The sequence below is a fragment of the Thalassophryne amazonica genome, chromosome 17 (genome assembly GCF_902500255.1).
Source record: "Thalassophryne amazonica chromosome 17, fThaAma1.1, whole genome shotgun sequence".
In the NCBI taxonomy this organism is placed as follows: Eukaryota; Metazoa; Chordata; class Actinopteri; order Batrachoidiformes; family Batrachoididae; genus Thalassophryne; species Thalassophryne amazonica.
The window spans coordinates 71,443,232-71,462,475 of record NC_047119.1 but is presented as its reverse complement, the minus strand read 5'-3'; the positions used below and the strand labels follow the sequence as shown (position 1 = coordinate 71,462,475).

The 19,244-nt window shown below is 41.1% G+C and overlaps 1 protein-coding gene across 1 annotated transcript in view; it reads right to left on the bottom strand.

The window, feature by feature from the left end:
* The window catches only part of actr1 (actin related protein 1, centractin), a 113,971-nt gene that overhangs the window by 49,706 nt on the left and 45,021 nt on the right, over positions 1 to 19,244 (bottom strand). The window contains exons 4-5 of the mRNA XM_034191853.1: positions 14,500 to 14,625; positions 6,032 to 6,156 (exon numbers count right to left, since the gene is read on the bottom strand). Coding sequence (XP_034047744.1) covers positions 6,032 to 6,156; positions 14,500 to 14,625 — 251 coding nt within the window. The remainder of the gene's footprint in view (positions 1 to 6,031; positions 6,157 to 14,499; positions 14,626 to 19,244) is intronic.

Below are 19,244 nucleotides of genomic sequence, written 5' to 3'. Positions count from 1 at the left end.
GCTTTGATGTCTTCCTTGGTCTACCAGTATGTTTGCCTTTAACAACCTTCCCATGTTGTTTGTATTTGGTCCAGAGTTTAGACACAGCTGACTGTGAACAACCAACATCTTTGGCAATATTGCGTGATGATTTACCCTCTTTTAAGAGTTTGATAATCCTCTCCTTTGTTTCAATTGACATCTCTCATGTTGGAGCCATGATTCATGTTAGTCCACTTGGTGCAACAGCTCTCCAAGGTGTGATCACTCCTTTTTAGATGCAGACTAACAAGCAGATCTGATCTGATGCAGGTGTTAGTTTTGGGGATGAAAATTTACAGGGTGATTCCATAATTTATTCCTCAGTATTGAGTGAGTCCATATTTTTTTCCCCTCTGCTTGGTCTAAAAAAGTAACCGTTACTGACTGCCACAATCTTTTTTTCTTGATTTCTTATAGTGTTTCTTAAAGCCAGAAAGTTGCCATTTGAAATGACTTTAGTTTTGTGTCATGTCTGTGATCTGCTTTTTTCTACAAAATTAAACAACTGAATGAACATCCTCCGAGGCCGGTGATTCCATAATTTTTGCCAGGGGTTGTAGTCAAGAAGACAGATGAAAAAGAATGAGGTCTGAAAAAATCCTTTACGTCTCCTCAATGTCAGGATTCGAGGCAAAAGCATCTGTGGACGGAGTGGAGCCTGCGGGGACAATGTTATGGCCAGTTTGTTCTGTCAGGACAGGCGACTGCCTGACAACCTTAGTGGCTGGACCCGCAATGCAGACTCCCAGACTTGGTGTTGGAGTGGGAAAAAGCATGGTCTTTATTTCAGGCTTAGGTTCAGTGCACAGGTGGTCAAGCAGTGGAGCAGAGGTACAATTGGGGTCAGACATAAACGCAGACATGATCAAGCAGGGGTCAAGGCACGAGCAAACACAGTAATCAAGGACGAGGCAAAAAGCGTGGTCAAGGAGAACAGAGCAATAATCGATACATGGCTTGGCAAAAAACAGGACTGAGAACAAAAGGCTGGGATGTGTGCAAGAAGCAACAACAAACTGGCAAAGGAGTGGTGGCTGGGAGGAGATTAAATAAGCAAGTGTTAACAAGGTGCACGGGAGGAGAAGGATCTAGAAAGGGGGTGTGGCTACTGAACAAAGTACAGATGGGGCAAGACAGTGAGGAAGGGAGTGCACAAAGTGGTGTGATGTAATAGACAAAGACACGTGAGCTGGTGCAAGAGCATAAGTGAATGGAAACAAAAAAGACTGAACCAAAGTGAGGGAAAAACATAATGGCAGGTGCAGGTCGTGGAGTGAACCTAATTAAGTGCGCGTGAGGGAAACTGAGAACTATGGACAAATGTAAAATAAAAACTGAAGGCGGAATAACATAACCGAACAGAACAGGGTATGAACATGAGGACTGAAAATGGAATATAAATACTTAAGCAAAATTAAACTTGGAAAACAAGGTGGTAAACAAGCTATAAGAAAAAAAACTACAGAAGGCAAAACAAGTGAAAAACAATTATCAATAATGCAAACACAAACCAGCGGAACAAAACAAGAATGGCACTGGATTATGGCTCAAGAATGAAAAGTAACAAAACAAAGTAACAGAGCAAAACTGGAACAGAAGATAACCACATGATGACAAAAAAATAACTAATATGTCAAAGCTGGGGCAGGAGGTGAGCCAAAGGGAGAGGCAAAATAAGGATCAAGGCCTAGACCCCGGCCGGGCATGACAAGGTCCCAAAGATCTTCTTACTGGGTCTGATACCCACAGAGACAGTTCTTAAAGAAGACAAGTACATCCTTAAAATCCTCATAATTGCATTACCCCACGAGGTCAGATCTTGCATGGAGCTCCAGACTGAGAAAGACTGACACTCATCTTATATTTCTTCCATTTTCTAATAATTATGCCAACAGGTGTCTTTACTACAGGTAACAAGTTCAAACAGGTGCAATTAATACAGGTAAAGAGTGCAGAATAGGAGGAATTCTTAAAAACTAACAGGTCTGTGAGAGATATGTTGGTCGGTGATCAAATACTTATTTCATGCAATAAAATGCAAATTAATTATTTAAAAATCATACAATGTAATTTTCTGAATTTTTTTTTAGATTTTGTCTCTCGCAGTTGAAGTAAACCTACAATAAAAATTACAGACCTCTACATTCTTTGTACGTGGGAAAACTTGCAAAATCAACAGTGGATCAAGTACTTATTTGCCTCACTTTAAGTAGGTACATTAAGTTCACGGTGGATATTATTAATTAAATTTTCCCATGAATTGTATAGCCCAGTCTGGTTGGAGGTGGACAAAGTGAGAACAGGATAAGAGTTCCCGACAATGGTTTAAAATTTATATTTATATATATATATAATCCATTTTCTTCCGCTTTATCCGGAGTCGGGTCGCGGGGGCAGCAGTTCAAGCAAAGCCGCCCAGACCTCCCGATCCACACACACCTCCTCCAGCTCCTCCGGGGGAACCCTAAGGCGTTCCCAAGCCAGCCGAGAGATGTAGTCCCTCCAGCGTGTCCTGGGTCTTCCCCGGGGCCTCCTCCCAGTGGGACGTGCCCGGAACACCTCTCCAGCGAGGCGTCCAGGGGGCATCCGGAAAAGATGCCCGAGCCACCTCAACTGACTCCTTTCGACGTGGAGGAGCAGCGGCTTGACTCCGAGCTCCTCCCGAGTGACCGAGCTCCTCACCCTATCTCTAAGGGAGCGCCCAGCCACCCTGCGGAGGAAACTCATCTCGGCCGCTTGTACCCGCGATCTCGTTCTTTCGGTCATGAGCCAAATCTTATGACCATAGGTGAGGATCGGAACGTAGATCGATCGGTAAATCGAGAGCTTTGCCCCCCTACTCAGCTCTCTCTTCACCACGACGGTCCGATACAGCGACCACATTACTGCAGACGCTGCACCAATCCGTCTATCGATCTCACGCTCCATCCATCCCTCACTCATGAACAAGACCCCGAGATACTTAAACTCCTCCACTTGAGGCAAGGACACTCCAACGACCTGAAGAGGGCAAAGCACCTTTTTTCGGTTGAGAACCATGGCCTCGGATTTGGAGGTGCTGATTTTCATCCCGGACGCTTCACACTCGACTGCAAACCGCCCCAGTGCACGCTGAAGGTCCTGATTTGACGAAGCCAACAGAACCACATCGTCCGCAAACAGCAGAGACGAGATTCTGTGGTTCTCAAACCAGACCCCCTGTACACCCTGGCTGCGCCTAGAAATTCTGTCCATAAAAATAATGAACAGAACCGGTGACAAAGGGCTATATATTTTTTTTTTTTTTTTTTATGGCTCTGTTTTCCAGCCAAAATGCAGGATATATGTCAAAAAAGGGGCAGCTCTCCAAGGAAATATGACACCTGTAGTGCACAAACTCCATGTGAAACAACAACACGCACAAGGGCCGCTGAAGTAGTTACACAGAAAGGTGTTGTCGCTTCACCTCTGCAGATCAGGCACCTTTTAAGCCACATGACAGATTCACAACTGCTGCCACCCTGTGTAAAGGGGCCTTAGAATTATTTATAGGAGTTCATGTTGAAACTGTAAAACCAGCATGGTCAACCAGTTGATCGTGGGCAGAGTTCCAGTCGAACGCATGTCCAAAAAAAAGTCACGTGTTTTTTTCTATCAGCAGATGCGCAGGGTGGAAAGGGCGTGAGAAGCTACAGTAGAGTGAGTAGCAGAACCTAAAATGGCTAAAACCTTTCATTCAGAGTGGGAGGAGGATGATATTTTTTGTTTATTCGAATACCAAGTCCATCCGTCTTATCTGCAATGCAAATGTGACGTTACTGAAGAAAGGGAATGTGGAGCGGCATTTCAAGACAATCCAGAAAAGCTATGACGCATACTTCCAGGCTTAATCACCTCTGCGCGCCTGAAAAGTAAAGGAACTGAAAAGTCTCCGAGCAGGACAACTGTCCGTAAATATGGATGATGTGATGGATGTGGCTAACAGGATTACATGTTCTGTTCAGGCCAGGAGTCTGCAGAGGCAATCATTCTGTGTGCAGCTGGAGGAGATAGGGGCAGAACACACACTTGTTGCACACAGACGTTAGTTGGCTCAGCAGAGGTAAATTTCTGCAAGGGTTATCTGAATTGTTGTCCAGAATTAAAGAATTTCTGAAACATTCAAACCATGCTGATGATGCACAGCTAGAAGACAGTTAGGCTAAATCCAAGAGCCACTTTCTTAGGCTGGGCATACACTGTACGATATTTTCAATCACAAACTCGGCTCCAGCTCAAACTGTGCGACAAAACCGCAGGGTTTAAAAGTTCAGAGTGCACGATTCATGTGCTCACACTGTATGGCCTGATGCTCTGATGCGATCTGACTGCTCATGTTGAACGTTCAAAAACCACACGTCAGGCTCGTGTTTCCAGAAGCAAAACGTAACAGAAGCTTTTTTTTTCGTTTAAAAAAAATTTATTTCATGCCTATCAAGCATGCACAGTGAGTGAAATCAGGTGGGGGGGAGACTGAACGCATATGCGCGTGCGCACACACAGCAGACAGCAACATGATTCACGAGAGGACGGTAAAAAAAGGAAAACATAAGCATTCATAACAGGCGACTTACACTGTTGTATAAATAAACTATATTTCATACGGAGTCTTACAGCTGTGCAAGGTGCAGCAAATTACTCCCTCATCTGTCGTAAATCCTGTTGTCTGCTGTGTGTGTGCGTGCGCGCATATACGTTGAGTCTCCCCCCCACCCGATTCCCCTCACTGTGCGCGCTGATAGTCATGAACTTTAATATGATATTAGGTTATTGCGAGGGAACGCAAAAAAAAAACAAAAAAAAAACACAAGACTTTACATGAGATCACTGTTTGCTCTCTCCGGTGTTTGCTCATGCACAGTGCGCGAGGTAGTCAGCACGTAGACGCTTGTAGCGCTACTTCAACAGAGGGGAACCCTCACAAGTCATAACGGCCGACCAAAATATCAAACAGGGTTGATTTTCATCCAACCATACGATTCCCGATCGGGAGGTGGTCATGAGATGTTAAACGCAGCTCATTACTCCATGAAGCCTGCACTCGGTGCAAAGCTGAAACTCGGCGCAATCCAAAAATTTTTCGCACGATTGAAAAATCGGCTGAAAAAGGGCCAAAACTTGCACAGTATAAGCCCAGCCTTACCGACCTGACTGACAAGCTCAGTAACTTGAATCTAGAGCTGCAGGAAAAGGACAAACACATTAACATGATCAGCTCCGTGAACATGTTTAAAAGCAAGTTACACCTGCTATCAAGCAGGTTGCACACAGAACGTAAGCACTAGGGCAAAGACTGTGCGGAGCTTGAGAGTGTACATTGTGATGATCACGTGCAGAGCATCTTGTCAGAATTTGACAGGTGCTTTACTGACTTTGCATCCATTAAGCCTGTTTTCTATTTGGGGAAAATATTGATGTGGACTGTATAATGTCCAAAGTGGCATCACTCTTCAGCCTGGCTAACTGTGCTATTGAGAATGAGATACACTATCAACTTTAAAAGGAGATTTTGGTTCAAAAATGCTTGGACAACCCTGCTGTAAAACATCAAGGTTCAGTTACATTCCTTTGTCATAAAGGTTTGATACTGTAATTTTATACTCCTTAATATCTGTATCTCCCATTCCACAAAAATCTGCATCAGCTGGGCTCTAACAAATGGAAAAGTTGACCACACAAAACATGAAATATCTTGAGTTCATATTGTCTGCAATGAAATAAAAATCAAAGTAAATGTAAGAATCACTGCTTTTCCCCCTTTTAAGATTTGGATTTTCCATATTGTCCTAGCTCTTCATGATTTGAGGTTGTACTTTTCTGTGATGTTCTATATTGGTGTTCTATATAACTCACTAACCAGTGATTTGTTTTTTCAAAGTGCTACAGAAATTTATATTGCACTATTACTTTCTAAAGCTATGTGGCAGAGTGTTGCTGATGAAGTGGCAAAGAAACATAAAATGTGAAAAAAGCACAGACAGCGGGTCCTTACAAGCTAAGAACAGCTTGCATAGAGATGAAGAGTGCAGGAACATTGAAGGTCTCGAAGAAAACCTCTGCAGCCTTTTCCCGGTTCTTGCTGGGATTAAGTGGAGCTTCGGTCAGCAATACTGGATGCTGAAAATGACAAATAGTTAGATGCAAGCAGAATAACCGTACCGGTGAGTAAATCATAACAGATCTTTAAAGTGTAACTGACATGGTTTGATATGCTTTACATATCAAATATAATGTACTAAGTCCTAAACAATACACTCACAATGCTGCAAATGGACAGCCTTTTAGAAATAAACTTTGTGAGAATTCTGCATACTAACTTCCCACTTAAAATGCGATGTACATACAACTTCACTTCACTTTCCTCAGTCCACGGATGCAGGACCGCTGAGGTTGATAAGAAAAGATTTTGTTCAGCGTGCAAATATGCCCCCCGAGGCGCTTTGTGGCTGAGTGTTCAAATGGAGACAGACAACAGGCAGAATGTGAGCATAACTTCGAACATGGAGAAACTATAAAATGGATTATATACTAACTGATACAACCCCAATTCCAATGAAGTTGGGACATAAATGTAAATAAAAACAGAATACAGTGATTTGCAAATACTCTTCAACCTATATTCAATTGAATACACCACAAAGACAAGATATTTAATGTTCAAACTGATAAACTTTATTGGTTTTATGCAAATATTTGCTCATTTTGAAATGGATGCCTGCAACACATTTCAAAAAAGTTGGGACAGTGGTATGTTTACCACTGTGTTACATCACCTTTCCTTCTAACAACACTCAATAAGCTTTTGGGAACTGAGGACACTAATTGTTGAAGCTTTGTAGGTGGAATTCTTTACCATTCTTGCTTGATGTACAACTTCAGTTGTTCAACAGTCCGGGGTCTCCGTTGTTGTATTTTGTGCTTCATAATGCGCCACACATTTTCAATGGGCGACAGGTTTGGACTGCAGGCAGGCCAGTCTAGTACCCGCACTCTTTTACTACGAAGCCACGCTGTTGTAACACGTGCAGAATGTGGCTTGGCATTGTCTTGCTGAATTAAGCAGGGACGTCCCTGAAAAAGACGTTGCTTGGATGGCAGCATGTGTTGCTCCAAAACCTGGATGTACCTTTCAGCATTAATGGTGCCATCACAGATGTGTAAGTTGTCCACGCCATGGGCACTAACACACCCCCATACCATCACAGATGCTGGCTTTTAACTTTGCACTTGTAACAATCTGGATGGTCTTTTTCCTCTCTTGTCCGGAGGACACGACGTCCATGATTTCCAAAAGCAATTTGAAATGTGGACTCATCAGACCACAGCACACTTTTCCCACTGTGTGTCTGTCCATTTCAAATGAGCTCGGGCCCAGAGAAGGCAGCAGTGTTTCTGGATGTTGTTGATGTTTGGCTTTCGCTTTGCTATGGTAGAGTTTTAACTTGCACTAGTAGATGTAGCGACAAACTGTGTTAACTGACAATGGTTTTCTGAAGTGTCCCTGAGCCCACGCGGTAAGATCCTTTACACAATGTTGTCAGCTTTTAATGTAGTGCCGCCCAAGGGATGGAAGGTCATGGCCATTCAGTGTTGATGGCATTGTTCTTAAACTGTTTATTTTTTTCACGTAGTTATTCACAAATTGTTGATCCTCGCCCCATCTTTGCTTGTAAATGCTGAGCCTTTTCGGGATGCTCCTTTTATACCCAATCATGACACTCACCTATTTCCAATTAACCTGTTCACCTGTGGAATGTTCCAAACACGTGTTCTTTGAGCATTCATCAACTTTCCCAGTCTTCGTTGCCCCCGTCCCAGCTTTTCTGAAATGTGTTGCAGACATCCATTTCAAAATAAGCAAATATTTGCACAAAAAGTTTATCAGTTTGAACATAAATATCTTGTCTTTGTGGTGTATTCAATTGAATATAGGTTGAAGAGGATTTTCAAATCATTGTATTCTGTTTTTATTTACATTACACACAACATCCCAAATTCATTGGAACTGGGGTTGTATATACAACCCCTGGCAAAAATTATGGAATCACCGGCCTCGGAGGATGTTCATTCAGTTGTTTAATTTCGTAGAAAAAAAAGCACATCATAGACATGACACAAAACTAAAGTAATTTCAAATGGCAACTTTCTGGCTTTAAGAAACACTATAAGAAATCAGGAAAAAAAAATTGTGGCAGTCAGTAACGGTTACTTTTTTAGACCAAGCAGAGGGAAAAAAATATGGACTCACTCAATTCTGAGGAAAAAATTATGGAATCACCCTGTAAATTTTCATCCCCAAAACTAACACCTGCATCAAATCAGATCTGCTCGTTAGTCTGCATCTAAAAAGGAGTGATCACACCTTGGAGAGCTGTTGCACCAAGTGGACTGACATGAATCATGGCTCCAACAGGAGAGATGTCAACTGAAAAACTGAAACAAAGGAGAGGATTATCAAACTCTTAAAAGACGGAAAATCATCACGCAGTGTTGCAAAAGATGTTGGTTGTTCAGAGTCAGCTGTGTCTAAACTCTGGACCAAATACAAACAACATGGGAAGGTTGTTAAAGGCAAACATACTGGTAGACCAAGGAAGACATCAAAGCGTCAAGACAGAAAACTTAAAGCAATATGTCTCAAAAATCGAAAATGCACAACAAAACAAATGAGGAACGAATGGGAGGAAACTGGAGTCAACGTCTGTGACCGAACTGTAAGAAACCGCCTAAAGGAAATGGGATTTACATACAGAAAAGCTAAACGAAAGCCATCATTAACACCTAAACAGAAAAAAACAAGGTTACAATGGGCTAAGGAAAAGCAATCGTGGACTGTGGATGACTGAATGAAAGTCATATTCAGTGATGAATCTCGAATCTGCAAGGTGATGATGCTGAAACTTTTGTTTGGTGCTGTTCCAATGAGATTTATAATGATGACTGCCTGAAGAAAACGTAAATTTCCACAGTCATTGATGATATGGGGCTGCATGTCAGGTAAAGGCACTGGGGAGATGGCTGTCATTACATCATCAATAAATGCACAAGTTTACGTTGATATTGGACACTTTTCTTATCCCATCAATTGAAAGGATGTTTGGGGATGATGAAATCATTTTTCAAGATGATAATGCATCTTGCCATAGAGCAAAAACTGTGAAAACATTCCTTGCAAAAAGACACATAGGGTCAATGTCATGGCCTGCAAATAGTCCGGATCTTAATCCAATTGAAAATCTTTGGTGGAAGTTGAAGAAAATGGTCCATGACAAGGCTCCAACCTGCAAAGCTGATCTGGCAACAGCAATCAGAGAAAGTTGGAGCCAGATTGATGAAGAGTACTGTTTGTCACTCATTAAGTCCATGCCTCAGAGACTGCAAGCTGTTATAAAAGCCAGAGCTGGTGCAACAAAATACTAGTGATGTGTTGGAGTGTTCTTTTGTTTTTCATGATTCCATAATTTTTTCCTCAGAATTGAGTGAGTCCATATTTTTTTCCCTCTGCTTGGTCTAAAAAAGTAACCGTTACTGACTGCCACAATCTTTTTTCTTGCTTTCTTATAGTGTTTCTTAGAGTCAGAAAGTTGCAATTTGAAATGACTTTAGTTTTGTGTCATGTCTGTGATCTGCTTTTTTTTCTACAAAATTAAACAACTGAATGAACATCCTCCAAGGCCGGTGATTCCATAATTTTTGCCAGGGGTTGTATGTCAGAGATGGCATCCTTAAAAGGTCACCACTCAATGTCAGGCAACACTAGGGATGGGTATTGATAAGATTTTATCGATATCGATGCCATTATCGATTCTGCTTATCGATACGATTCCTTATCGATACCTCTTGTGAGTTTTCTGTGTACTAAAAGTAGGCTTTATAGGTCAACAACAGGTCAGCTATGTCAACAACATTTTACTGAGGCTTAAAGTAAATAAATATGAAATTGGTCACTGGATGCTTGATCTCTGTACATAAATAAAAATAAACAAAATCTGTAGTTTTTGTCAAAAGCATTTCCTTTCAGACATTTTGGCATGAATGTCTCTCCATACCTCTGAGTCGAGCTCAGCCGGCTGCTGCACGCCAGCGCAGGACGTCTCATTTTGGGAGGAAAAAAGTGTTTTGATCGACTGCAATTTGTTTGTATTACAACAGCGTTTCGCTTTGAAGTTATTCATTCCGACTGGATTCTATCATTCTAACTTGACTCGGCAGAGAGCCGCGCAGCGTTTGGAGCTGTGTGAACAGAACGGAGGATGATTGTCGTTTCTTTCTCACAACAAGACAGGAGTCCCAGTTAGTGACTTTAATCTGCACAAAAGTGACTCACAATTGACATATTCAGGTATGAAAGTGGTGAAAAACAGAAAAAAATGAAACCCAAAATTACCCCCAACACCACCCACACAAAAATGTTTGAATTCTCGAAGCTCTGAAATACAATCTGGGACTATTCCAGACAATAAACTGCAGTGAGTGCTGCATCCACGTAGGTGAGAAAAAACACAACTTTCCTTATTCAAATTCATTTCAGTAGTATTCTGCTCTCACTAGGATGCAGCAGTTTTCTAGCTTTGCAGATAGTTCTGGAGGAAATCACTTAAGAAATTAACATTGAAAATATGGTTTAACCGAAGCAAATTGTCATTAAACTTAAATAAAACAGGGCGGAGGTGTAAGAGTCACTAGGTGTTCACAAGAAAGTTATTTATTTTGTATATGTATTCATGGTCATTGTTAGTTTGATATTTTATTAGATTTATTTAATCAGGTTCTTTTTGTCTCTTTCTCTAAAATTGTATTGTAGCATTATTAGTTATTATTACTATTATTGTTGTTGTTGCTATTATTATTATTATTATATATAAACAAAAATAAATAAAAAAATATTACAATTTGTAATACATCTGACTCTTTTACGACAAACTGAGCCATTAATCATTATACAGAAAACAAATGGACACAAACATGCTGAGATGCAAATGGCTTAATGCTAACTTTAACATTGAAAATGCCATAGACATGGTAACGCATTAGCATCGGTCCTGTTTTTAAGTTATAAAATACATCTATCAACTGTTTCAGAAGACCATAACAGGTTGGTTTAACATAAAAAAGGTAAATATTACTCACAGACATATCTTCTTTAGGGTTTTAGCGGGGAAAAATGAAGATAAACCAACGAAGCAGCAGGTCGGATCAATGCTTCATTGCTTCAAGCTTCAAAGAAAGAGCTGTGCTGCAGAAACGGTTGATTACAGGACCCTGCAGGGGTCCTGTAATCAACATAGACACATGACCATTTTCCCAACAAACACCCCCCAAAACAACGGCCACTCTGAAGGACCGATAAGGGAATTGTTAAGCAAAAAGGCTATTGATGTCGGTGGATCGAATCATTTCTTAACGATACCTGAAAAGAACCGGTTCTTAATACCCAACTCTAGGCAACATGCAAATGAAGCAGGGCTCTCCACAGAGAAGGCCCTGCATGATCTTCTTATGAGAGAACTCCATCTTTTCGACAGTACGGATTAGGTTGTTTTTCGATATTCAGGGAGCATTTGATAATGTCTCGGTTGATTCTATCAAAGTGGCTCTGCAGTCCAAACGTGAACAGCACCATCATCAGATGGATTGTTGCCATGCTTCAATGTAGGACAACCACTTCATTCGGTGACAGTACAGTGATGATGGCAGTGAAGCACAGGCATTGTCAAGGAGGGTTCTCTCTCCTCTTTGCTGGTTACTTGTTGTGTTCAGCCTTCTCACTGAGTTAAATATGTCAGACTGTACACCCAAAGGGTATGCAGATGATTTAGCTGTCTTTATTGAGAGACAGCCCCAGCCTCCCCTATTACCATTATAACTGGTCTGCTGTCCCAAAAAAGATCACAGCTTTGACCCCCTAAAACAAACAAAAAAACATCACTCATTCGTTTTATCTTAAATTTTCATCCTCGTTTCCACACCAGGAGCAACATTGGGGAATAAATCTGAGCAGCTCGTCAGCTGAGCTGAAGTGGATCCAGAGGAGTCAGTCCGCAGCTGGCAGAGGTGGATGCGCTCCTTTCCACCCCGCAGTAAAGAGCGCAGATCAGCAGCCTCCGTGATGTGTGCGCGCTGACAGTGTGAATGAAGCCTGACACGGTTTATAACGAGTCAGACAAACGTCTCTCCTGCAGTTGTCATTAAACCACGAGAAAGATCTGATGTGCGCACCTCCATGCGCCTCCAAAAGAATCCCCGCGAAACTTTGGTGTCATTGATTTGATTAGTTTTGTCCCGTTTTAAACCTCCGAAGAGTTCTTCAACTTACTCCGGCAAAACACACAGAGACAAAATAAAAATAAATAAATATAACTCAAACGTCGTTGTCACCATCATCTCTTCCTGCCTGACTGACTGACTGACAGCAGCTGCAGCAGCGTCACGTGTATCACTGACTGTAATCTAACGTTCCCGCATTTTTGTAGCAAGGGCTAAAATTCCAGCACCCCAAAGCCATTAATTTTGGCAATGTTGATTTGCCAAATATTTATTAATTTTCCCTAGCAACTACATACAATTGGTTATTTCGCTGCACTTCAAGGGCGCTTTGAATGACCGCCCAAGACGAGGAATGATACGTTCTCTGCTTCTGTCGGTGGAAATGCACTGTTGAATGAGAGTCAGTTGGAGGAAGTGTTGTTTTAATCATTCATATTACATGTAGGCACATACTATTAAGTAAAACTGACATTAATAATACTTTTTAAATATATATATATTATGACTTTTCCCCTCCACATCTAGGAGGGCAGCGCCCGAGCGACCACTATGGGCCGGCCGCCACTGGTAGAAATGACAATCCAGTCCTGTACATGTGGCAATGGTTAGATGAATCAAAATCATTATATATAAAGAGCTGTTCTGGAAGGAAGAATTCACGTTGTGGATCAGTGATCAGCTGGTGGAACAACCGCACGTGAGTCAATGCGCGCGTTCACACGCACTGATTAATTTACTGCTCTGATATATTCAATCATCTTTACACTTATATTTATTCTACCTTTTGACAGTTTTCTGTTATAAATCAATATATACGTATATATGTCTTAGAACATAATACAGTGACCACAGCACAATTTATTTATTTATTTTTTTTTTTTTAATTGGAGGAGGCGGAGCGCGCAGCGTGTTGACAGACAGTGTGGATTCTGATAATGATGGAGATGATCCCTCTTTTGTTCTGGATGAGGAATCAGAGCAGGTGGTCCACCGACGTGCACACAGATCTCCAAAGCTTCTCTTTGCAGTTTCTCCAGGACTCAGACGCTATGAGCTCCGTCCCAGCGCTGAGTCCTGGAACGCAGAGATACAGACACTCTGCTGCAGCTGTGGCTCCAGGCGCGTTTCGTCAAGATCGTGAGCTTCGGTTTTGTTAAGTTCCTCTTTCGTCCCTTTTGCTCTCTTGCTTCGCAGACTGCTTGGTGATAAAAGCTCTTTCGTCCACCTTTTCGCAATGAATTGTGCCGTTTTTTTACTTTTTCCCTTCGTTCAGGAATCGTCGTGTGCCGTGTGACTGGGCCATGACACAGGAAAAGAGCTTTGCACTGGGCAGATACATCACCGTCTGTCACGCTGAGGTGTTTGCTGTCATTCAGTTTTAGGGATAAAAGAATTTTTATTTACTCAGCTCGTCAGGCGTGTAGAAGAGCCATTAAAGGGCCACTCCCCTCATCAGCTTTAGTGTGGGAGTGTGTCCAGGCACTGAACACACTAATGAAGTTACAGTGTGGGTACCTGCTCATACAGTTATTCCAGGTAATGAGGGAGCGGACCGGCTCACAAAGTCGGGGAGCTCAACTAAATTTGTGGGTCCATGTGGGAGGAGACCACAGGGAAGACCCAGGACTAGGTGGAGAGATTATATCTCCACACTGGCCTGGGAACGCCTCGGGATCCCCGAGTCAGAGGTGGTCAATGTGGCATGGGAAAAGAAAGTCTGGGGTCCCCTGCTAGAGCTGCTGCCCCGCGACCTGAACCAAACCCGGAAAAGCGGTTGAAGATGAGTGATTTTTTTCCAATATGGTAATGTTTAAATATGGTGCGATTCAGATTCATTGTTTGGCTCAAACCTGACCGCAAAATGTAACTGCCACCTTATATTCATTGTATGTCCAATACGAGCTTTCAGACAAGAACAAAATAATTTTCTTTGGAGCTGCTTGGGGGTGGCTGAGATTATTCTGAGCTAAGCGAGCCTGCTGACGTACCTCTATGACGCCACAGTGAGATCGGCACATTTCAATGACAATATTTTCAGCAGCAATATTTTCCCAAAGTAAGATGTGTTTGGATTACAATTCAAGCATACAAATGACAAAATAATCAGCGATTAAAAAATCATGTCAGTTGCACTTTAAATGAGGAGACATTCTGTGGCAGGAATGAACACAGTAAAGAATTAGACGAGCTCACCTCCTCTGAAAATGTCTGCAGCTGCTCCTTTGAATACACATACTGCCAGATCCTCTCCATGTCATTCCAGTCCTTCACGATGCCATGCTCCATAGGATACCGGACAGACAACAAGCCCCTGTGCTCCTACCGGCACACAAGAACGTGGGACAGAACCCATATGGTGAAAAGAAACAATGCCAGAACACAGGTCCACTGACACAGCTGTGACTGACAGGGTGTGTGTATGTTTGTGGAGGAAAAGACAACCTGCCAAAGCAAACTAATCATGCACTTCCTCCTGGACTGCTTCATTTCAAACGGGCACCCAAAGGATCACATCATGTTGTTTACATGAAGAAGCAGGCATCGACATTAACACTTGACCGATTGTCCGGGACAAGTGTAAAATGTGATCGGACAACCAATAGCTCTAAATCGTTGTCCGACTGGACAAGTGGCATTTTTTGGTTTAAAACATTAAAATTCTTTATTTTCATCGCTAGGAACCAAAATACCTGACCGCTGCCTTTTTGTTTTTTTATTTACATCACGTCTTGTCTTGCACCTCGCGCGAAAGAGTCTTCGGCTTTTCCAGCTACTAACCCTAACCACGCAGCGGACAATCAGAAAACATGATATCAATGTGTGCGCTCCACTGTATGGAGTGTGGGTTCGTAGTAGACGCTGACATTTTTACGAGAATTCCACGGGATGGGAGTCAACTTTGCTATTTATCACGTGATTGGGACGGTACGGGATTAAAAATTCAAGGGAGCAGACGGGAGCGGGAACCAAGGTTTTAGGCACCGAGCCGTCCTGCCGTCATCTGAACGGTCAATTTTCGAAAAAGACGCCGAAAAAAATAGCGGGCGGCTTTGCTTAAAGCCGTCTAAAATTAAGACTGGGTCCGATCGTTGCAGCCGTGTGTGTGCTCAAATTAGTTGGGTGGCTGCGAGGAGGAGCGCGTTGAGCGTAGAGTGAAACGCAACACAAACTAAACTGTGTCTCTGCCTTTCGCTCTGGACTGTTCTGACGTTGCGTCCTGTTCACACCGTGTGCACGTGTCAGTGACAGACTGAAATTATGAGATGAAATAAATTTGTCAAAATTCCTTAAAATGAGAATATAGGAATGAAAAGAATAAAAATCACACACACGTGTGATTAAAAAAAAACCCTGATGTGGAGAAACTCAGAAGCAGAAATCACATAAAGCAGCTGAGAACTCAGAACTTTAACAGGCTCGTATTTTACAAAGATATTTATTTTAGATGACTTAATGTAGTTGTTTAATGTTCAAGCACAAAACGTGACTGAGGAGGAGAAAAATAGGAAATGAACTCTAGTCTGAATAAAAATACAAGCTGCTGATTTTTATTTTTTTAATTATTAGGCTGCAGGTCTGCATTTTACTTATTTCAAAGTAAGTTACCTCTTATTATTTTCAAAAATCACGAGTCAAATCAGTCTGCATTGTTCAGTTTTTCCTGCACGTTTGCACATTTTTTCCAGCTTTATAAGAGTTTGGTTTTTGTGTTTGTTCTATAATAAAATGTTAACACTTTTCCTTATAGCAGTTCTTTAATTTTTGAAATGGAACAGAAACAACCACAAATAAAAAAAGTAGGGACTGTATGAAGATAAAAATAAAGATGTTATATTCCCAGTTTTTCCGGTCACACCCACAGAAACCAAACATTCTTCCAAATTTGTGTCTTGGTGGCTTCCCTCACTTGTCTTCTTCTAGCATGGACATTTAGTTTTTGAGAACTGCCTACCTGACACAGATTTACCATAAAGTACAACACTGTATTTCTGAATGATTGATGTAAAAGTCTAAGAAATATTCAGTGAGTTCGAAATGTTCATGTATTCATCCTCTGACATTTCAAAAGAAGTATGACAGGTTTTTATTAAGTGACAAGTCAGAGCAAAGTATATGTGAGGTTGTCTGGACAACCAGCTTTTCCTATAGGACAAGTAAAGTGCCAGGGTTACTTGTCCTATGGACAAGTACACTAAAAAGCTTAATATCAATGCCTGAAGAAGTGTTGAAAAATACACAAAATGTGCATAAAGTCCAGCACTGCTGTCATCAAACTGAACTCCATATGTCCCAGTACACCATCCTACAGCTCTACAATGCTGCACAAGCCACCAGTCTATGCAACATATTCACGCCCTCACTCACACCTACAGATTAGAACAAATTTATCAGATGAAATTTAACAATTTCTTCAAAATTTCCCCAAGTGCTTTTTAGCAGAGCAAGGAAATTCTAACAGCATTTCTAAACATCCTAGTTTTATATTGGATACTAACAATATTTTGCCTTGCACACAAACAAAATTATTTCATGTAATGGAACAGACAAAAAGGCTGCAGTATAAATGCACATTTTATTGTGTTCACTCGTTAAAAATGACAACTGCAGACTTCCTGCATCTTGATTTTTAATACCGTTTGGATATTTATTTAACCCTCTGGGGTCTGAGGGCATTTTTTGGACAGTTCACTTGCCTGGCATAAATGTTTTATTATTGCTGTTAACAGCATCCCACAATCATGTTTTATGTCTCTGTTTTCTGGACAGCCTGGACTTTCAGAATATATATGCGACAGTGGTGTTTTATAAGTGTAATAAAGGTTTACAATCAGAAATAAAGGAAAAAGTAAAGCGGAAAAAATTTCCACACATTTATTCAAACACACAGCAAACTATAATAACTGTTTTGACACTTTATAAAGGTAATTTGGGTTCTTGTGTGAAAGACTGTACAACAAAAAGGTTCAAACAATAAACACAAATGCACATTTTAAACAATATACAAAATGATCGATGCGTTTTGTTTGTCTTCATCTCAAAGTCTGCTATTACACAAAGGTCACATCACAAACTTCTACTATGAAGTTGACTGTGTGTTCTCTCCTGCTCTGAAAGCAACATTCACACTTTGAGGCTCATTCAGTTTGAGGAGCGCCCTCCCCCCTCGCTCCATTGATATGGAGCGAGGGGGGAGGGTGCTTTACGCCGGAGCTAGAGAGCTTGCCACAGGCTTATCCAGTAACATTCACAGGAAAACTAGTCGAGCAATCCTGATACTCACACACTGTTTGAGCACATGAGACTGTATGAGAGGCTCTCCGTCTGCTCACGTTCAGTTTCGCTTTGCGTAATGGTGCAGGGCGCATTGCAGCAGCCAGGGAGATATTCAAATGGGCCAACTAGTAACATATCACTCCTAAAAACAATCTTTGGTGTGTCACGTGAGGTAAATCTGCCCTACGATTGGATTTTGGAAAACCATGTGACGGTGAACCAATTCCAATTGGGGACACACATTGCGCACATCATCACACAGCTTCTATGAGGAGTTTAAAGATGGTGGATGACTGGCTCGAAAGTATGCATTGTTAACTTTTCAGCAAAAAAAGAGTAAGTCTCTATCTCATATCATTAAAAAGTCATTTATAATTTAGTAAAACTTGAACACTGAATGACATGTTGTGTTAACAATGTCATTTAACATACTTCTCTCCCACCAAGTTGTGCCTTAATTGAGAGAGTGGCAACATGACGAGTCGGGGGGAAAAAAAAACAAAAAAAAAAACATGACTCATGGTGTCATCTTGGGTTCAAAACAACGTTCGCTGTTCGCATATAAATCCAGCTTTTTTTTATTTATTTGCTGAAAATGCCGAGTTGTGCATTTGGATGCACAAATACAACAAGTGGTTCAACATGTACAGATTCCCTTCAGATCCGAAAAGAAAAAAAAATTGTGAAAATAAAGTCAGCTGTGTGGGATGGAAGCTGACTTCATTATCAAAGCTTTGAGAGGTAAATTTATTGTTCAGTCTCATGTACAGTAAAACTCAAGTAACCCATCATCCTATAAACCAGATATTCACAGTCACCAAAAGTGACCAAAGTTTTTGTATTGTTTTCCATGTAATAAACACTGCATATAACAGATTTTTCGCTCACATTGGATAAAATGTCACATCCGATCGCAATGTATTTCCATTAAAAACCCAGAGCAGTCTGGACGTGCACAGTAACAGAGGTACAAATTAAAGTTCAGCTATGACACTCGTCGATTTGAGAAAAGCGGAACCGATTAAAAGTCCGACTGTTTTTTTTTTTTTTTTTTTCCACACTGTGTACAGACTCGGACACAAAAAGTTGTGATTTGACACTTTTCTGCTTTCATTGCTTCATCTGCCATCATATTTTAATAGTTTTTGCAGCACGCATACATTACAAACGGATCAGGAAAGTCCCCACATTTACAGCACAAAGTCGGAAAAAGAGGAGATTGTACAGCTTACCTTTGATTTGGAGGTGATGATTGTAGAAAGAAAAGCTTGTTGAGGGTCAAATTAGTGCATAATAAAGCATAATCCAGAGACAGAGAACTCTGAATGGAGTTACAGTGCAGCAGCTGCATTAATCAGGCTTTAAATTAATTAAATAAATCATCATAAATTGTAAATTTGTGTAAATTTGATGGCTTATTTCAATTTCAATTTATTTTCATTTATATACAACCCCTGGCAAAAATTATGGAATCACCGGCCTCGGAGGATGTTCATTCAGTTGTTTAATTTTGTAGAAAAAAAAGCAGATCACAGACATGACACAAAACTAAAGTCACTTCAAATGGCAACTTTCTGGCTTTAAGAAACACTATAAGAAATCAGGAAAAATAATTGTGGCAGTCAGTAACGGTTACTTTTTTAGACCAAGCAGAGGGAAAAAAA